At 63.9% G+C, this 5,481-nt stretch overlaps 1 protein-coding gene across 3 annotated transcripts in view; it reads left to right on the top strand.

The window, feature by feature from the left end:
- The first annotated feature begins 1,862 nt into the window (after positions 1 to 1,862).
- Positions 1,863 to 5,481, top strand: part of RELT (RELT tumor necrosis factor receptor) — an 11,888-nt gene continuing 8,269 nt past the window's right edge. Inside the window, exon 1 of one of the 3 annotated variants that reach the window (XM_005867099.2) lies at positions 1,863 to 1,910. In XM_005867099.2, coding sequence (XP_005867161.1) covers positions 1,886 to 1,910 — 25 coding nt within the window. In that variant the 5' untranslated portion in view covers positions 1,863 to 1,885. Of the gene's footprint in view, positions 1,911 to 3,063; positions 3,843 to 5,069; positions 5,320 to 5,481 lie in introns of those variants that run through there. The other 2 variants (XM_005867098.2, XM_014540443.1) reach the window with 2 other exon arrangements.

Below are 5,481 nucleotides of genomic sequence, written 5' to 3'. Positions count from 1 at the left end.
GGCCCACCCTGACAGGGAAGGCTTCCTGCTGGAGGTGGTTCCTGGGCTGAGGTCTGATTGTAAAAAGCACCACTGTTCCCCAGTGAACTCTGGGTCCTCCAGCCACCCCCAGAGGTCAGCTGCCCAAAATTGTAGAGGAAGAAACTGAGGGGAGACGTGGTGGCCCACCCTGACAGGGAAGGCTTCCTGCTGGAGGTGGTTCCTGGGCTGAGGTCTGATTGTAAAAAGAACCACTGTTCCCCAGTGAACTCTGGGTCCTCCAGCCACCCCCAGAGGTCAGCTGCCCAAAATTGTAGAGGAAGAAACTGAGGCTCGGAGACGTGGGGCAGGTCCTGACTGCTCAGCGCTTTCACCTCCTGACTGTGGCTCAGCCAGCACGGAGCAGGTGCACAGGGGACGGCATAGGGTCGGGAAATGGGCACCCGGGGTCTTCCTGGGGAGGCCACGGCGCCGCCACCCGGCTGCTGGGCTTGATGTTGGGGTCCCTACAGCACCCTTGCCCACTCCCGCGCCACTGGGTGACCGTGGAAGGTCCCTGTCCCCAGCAACCTACGTCGGGAGGAGATGGAGAAGGGCGCAGGCTGGGGCTGCGGTCTCCCCTCAGTCTCACTCCCCCGCGGCCAGGTGAGGGTGATGGAACAAGGCCGGTGCTGAGCAGACTCGGGCTGCCCTGGCACATGAGTGGTTCGGTACCCGCTGTGTGGCCAGCGCGGGAGGCAAAGGTGGCTTCTCAGAGGAGGAGGTAGCCACAGCAGGACCGGAGTGCGGTGCGGTGCCCTCCAGCCCTCCCAGGCCCCTTCCATCCTGTCCTGAGGGCCAAGCGAGACAGCCGAGGGTGGCCCAGCCTCGCTGCCTGGCCTGAGCAGGAAGCCCAGGGTGCTGAGTGACGGATGGTGGCAGAGCAGGACATGCAGGAGCAGCGGGGATGCCACGCCTGGGTGGTGTGGCTGCTGCCCGCTCCCACTCCAGGGGAGGGGCTAACCCTTGTCTCCTTCGGCAGCAGGTTGTTACAGGGTCCTACGCAGCCTCGGTCTCCTCCTGTGTGACGCCTGGAACCCTGCCTTTGAGGGGTTCGGGGAAATTCGGCTGGAAAGGGAGTGAGGTCTGCAGTAAATGCTGTTGGGGAGTCCCAGCTCTGCCCCAGAGACAACTGTCTCCGCCCAGGGAAGGGGCAGGGATAGCATCCGTACTGCACGCAGACCGACCGACCGCAGCAGCTGGGTAGGCCTGGGCTGGCTGCCTCAGCCCTTTCCTTAGGCCAGTGGTTCTCAACCTTCTGGCCCTTTCAATACAGTTCCTCATGTTGTGACCCAACCATAACATTATTTTCGTTGCTACTTCATAACTGTCATGTTGCTACTGTTATGAATCGTAATGTAAATATCTGATATGCAGGATGGTCTTAGGCGACCCTTGTGAAAGGGTCGTTCGACCGCCAAAGGGGTCGCGACCCACAGGTTGAGAACCGCTGCCTTAGCCCCCTCAGCCCGACCCGCCCACGTCACCCCACCGAGCCCCCCAGGCCTGCTGGCAGTTCTGAGGGGAGAAGCAGGCCGGCCCGGGGTGGGCCAGGGAGCAGGGTTAGAGGCTAGCTAGCAGGGCATGGAGTCCTCACTCCAGGGCTGTGAGTGGGGACATCACGGCTGCCCAAGGCCGGGAAGGGGTGGGAATTGGGTGCCCTTCTCGCTGAGTGGCCCTGAGGCAGCCTCTGCAGGTCTCTGGGCCCCAGCCTGTCAGCAGCCCCAGGAGCTTCACCCTGGCACCTCTGCTCCCCCTCAACCCCCTCTTCCTCCCCTGCCACCCCCTCCAGAACTCCCAGCTTCCCTGCGCTTCCTCCTCCTCACAGCGCCTTTCCCTGGAGCTGGGACAGAGGAGAGCAGAGCAGATGAGTACAGAAGCAGAGACCTCAGGTGCCCAGAGGCTCCCGGGGAGGGGGCAGTGCCTTTTTCCCTGAGGCCCATCTGGGTGCCGGGTGACAGCCCCCGGCCTGGCCTCGGCCACCGGGTTGGTAGGGGAGAAGCAGGCCGGCCCGGGGTGGGCCAGGGAGCAGGGTTAGAGGCTAGCTAGCAGTGCATGGAGTCCTCACTCCAGGGCTGTGAGTGGGGACATCACGGCTGCCCAAGGCCGGGAAGGGGTGGGAATTGGGTGCCCTTCTCGCTGAGTGGCCCTGAGGCAGCCTCTGCAGGTCTCTGGGCCCCAGCCTGTCAGCAGCCCCAGGAGCTTCACCCTGGCACCTCTGCTCCCCCTCAACCCCCTCTTCCTCCCCTGCCACCCCCTCCAGAACTCCCAGCTTCCCTGCGCTTCCTCCTCCTCACAGCGCCTTTCCCTGGAGCTGGGACAGAGGAGAGCAGTGCAGATGAGTACAGAAGCAGAGAAACCTCAGGTGCCCAGAGGCTCCCTGGGAGGGGGCAGTGCCTTTTTCCCTGAGGCCCATCTGGGTGCCAGGTGACAACCCCCGGCCTGGCCTCGGCCACCGGGTTGGTGGACGCCCGAGAACAGGTGCCGTGTGCCAGGCCCCGCACTGGCTCCAGGGAAGGGGCCAGGAGTGAGGTGGGCAGCAGAGTCAGACAGACCTGGGCTCCACCCCTTCACGCCCGTGTGATCGTACAAGCAGCCTCCATGGCCGCAGTCTACCCAGGGGTGCAAAGGGGTGCTCATCTCTCCTGTGAGGAGTGGAGGCAGCACAGGAGGAGGGCCTGGCTCCAGGGAACGAGGGCCGTTTACCTTCCTCGTGAGGATGGAGGATGGGAAGGAGGAGACGCCTAGCTGTCCTCGCCGCCGCCCACTGCGGGCACTGCCCTACTTCAGCCCCAGTTGCCAGGGAACCACCGGGCTCCTCGCTAACCTGGATTTCTCTGTTGATGGGCGGCCTTTGTCTTCCCGCCTCTGGTGCAGCTGCCGCTGAGGGGGCTGAGGGGACCGTATCCAGCTGTGTTTCCAGGCAACCCCAGCCTCTGGAGGCTGCAGGGTGGTCCTCAGGCCCTAGAGCTGGGGAACAGAATCCCCCTCCCCTCCCTGCCCCAGGTGGGCACCTTCCTCCAGCTCCGACTCCGTGTCCGGCTTCACTTGGCAGGGAGCCCTCTGAGGCACAGTTGTTCCATTCCTGTTCCTCCCCAGCTAACCCTCTAGGCTCCCGTAGGCCCTGGGGTGGGGGTGGGGGGTGGAGGTTAGCACAAGCTTCTCAACTTGCAGCCGGGCTTGGTGTGACCTGGGCATTGCCTTCCCAGACCCTCCCCCTTCTGCACCTTCCCACCTCCCGGAGTCTCCCCATGGCCAGCCCGGCACCTCCTGTGTGCCGGAGTCTGTGCCGAGCATTATAGTCAGTAAGAGAGTCTCGTTTATACCTTACACCTGCCTGTCAGTGCGTGCTGTCCCCCCTCCCCAATGTACACGTGGGCAAACTGAGGCACACCACTGCTCATTAGGAGCTAGCTTTGTTCCGGGTCTCGCGCTGAGTAGTGCACGTGAATTCCCTCATCAGCTCTCTGTGTGGTGGGGGAAGGTCCACGGCCATAGATCCAGCGAAGAGCAAGCAAGTCAGGCTGGTTCCCCCCAAGTGAGCCCAGGGGCTCAGCTCCAGGTTCAGACCCCCAGCTGTGGGCTCCTTAGTCATCAGCCCGCTCTCTGGCCCTCCTGAGAGCGCCTGTTCTAGGTTCAGCGCCTTCTCCCCGCACCGGCCAGGCCTGTGCTGGGGAAGGGGCCGGGTAAACAGGATGGTCGCACACAGGATGATTACTGCAGGAGGAAGTGCCTTTGAGCTGAGCTCTGAAGGAAGAGTAGGTGTTGGCCTGCTGACGGGAGGATGTTTCTGGGCAGAAGAAACAGCAGATACCAGCGCTGGGGTAAGAGAGGCGAGTGTGGGGCACTGACAGCCCAGCCGGAGCCGCTCAGAGCAGCTGGAGTGGGTGGGGCTGGGGCCGGACCTCAGATCAGACACCTAGGCTGCAGGTGGGGCTGAGCTGGAGGCCAGGGAGGTAGGTGGTCTTGGGGTGGGCATGAGGCCCGGAGACCTTCAGGGTTTGGTGGCGATGACAAGGTGGCCGGGGTGAGGCTGGAGAGGGGCTGGGTGCCCTGACCCCGTGGCTTCAGTTCTGGGAAAGGGGAAGCTGCCACGGCCTGGGCGGGGGCGCGGCTTCCTCTTTCTCTCTGGCCTCCGGGGCTGCGCCTCCCTGGTGCTCCCTGGCCTCAAGGGCCCTCGTCAGGGTGGCTTTGTTAGTTGACCTTCTTCCAGGGAATTTCTGGGTCTAAATGTTTGGGTATTTTTGGAGGGCAGGGCGGGGCCGAGTGTGAGGAAGCCCCTGCTCCTGGGAGCCTGTTGGGTAGAGGCCTCCTGCCCCAGACGTGGGCTGGGGAGGGCTTTGTGGTGAATGAGACAGCGTCCCTGCCCAGCTGCTGTCTGGTGGGGGGGCAAACAATAGATACGCAAGCAAACAAATGCTTAATTACCTGCCTGGGCAGGAGGTGCCTCCGGAAAGCAGGGCCTGGGGGGAGGAACTCCCACGACCTACTTTAGGCTCCTCTTTACCTCATTTAAACCTCACGACAGCCAGCCGTGCCCTGGGAGGACGCTGAGGCCCCTGGAGGTGAAGTAGGGGCCTGCGTCCCCAAGGGAGTTGGTGGGGGCCCCAGCGAGGAGGCTCTGCTCTGGGAGGAGTGGCCTCCAAGCTCACTTCCTTCTCTGCCCCTGGGGCCCCAGGGCTTCTCTGCCGGGAGCAGGGGGCAGGTGGGGAGGCTCCTGGCTGTGGCACTGCGCTTCCCAGGGCCTCGGTCTGCCCTCCTGCCCCCTCTGGGAAGCCCTGGGAGGTGCAGGCTTTGGGAAGTCACCGACTGCTTGGCCTCCAGGACCAGCAGGGGGTGGGGATGGAGCCTTCCCAGACCCCCACCCAGCCCAGGGGCTTTGGTCTGAACTTGCTTTGTGATGGAGGTTCCAGGGCTCAGGGCTGAGATGCTGGAGTCCTGGTGGGAAGGGGGTGCTGAGGGGGGGCAGCTGGCTGGCGGCTGCCTGACGGGGCAGGCCCTTTGGGGGCTCCGTCTGGCTGAGTGTGGGGCTGGGGCGGTGGCTGTAAGCAGAGGCTTGGGGGCTAGACGGGGGTAAGTGCCGGTTTGGGGTAATTAGAAGGTACGTAATTGGAGGGCGGCAGGGCTCCAGGCGGTGCGTGTCTGTGAATGCGCCTAAGTGGGTCCTTGCTGGTTTAAGTCTGGGCCTTGGGACCCCCATTTTGCTCCCGGAAGCCTCAAGATCACAGCTCCCTGCCTGTCTGGAGATGAGCAGCTGCACAGCCCTCCCCATGGGCTCAGGTCACCCCGCAGGGGCCAGGGGTGGGACAGGGGATGTGGCTGTTGTGCCTCTGACATTTCATTCCTGCCCCAGCCCTCTGAGCCCTCCCCAGGGGCATGGAGGGGCGCTGGGTCTGGTGACCGGGCAGGGCTTTGGGACCAGCCTGAGGACTTGGGGCGCATGGGCAGCCTATGGGTTAGAGC

The sequence above is a fragment of the Myotis brandtii genome, unplaced genomic scaffold (genome assembly GCF_000412655.1).
Source record: "Myotis brandtii unplaced genomic scaffold, ASM41265v1 scaffold244, whole genome shotgun sequence".
In the NCBI taxonomy this organism is placed as follows: domain Eukaryota; kingdom Metazoa; phylum Chordata; class Mammalia; order Chiroptera; family Vespertilionidae; genus Myotis; species Myotis brandtii.
The sequence above is the reverse complement of the archived record's forward strand: the minus strand, read 5'-3'. Positions and strand labels throughout refer to the sequence as shown.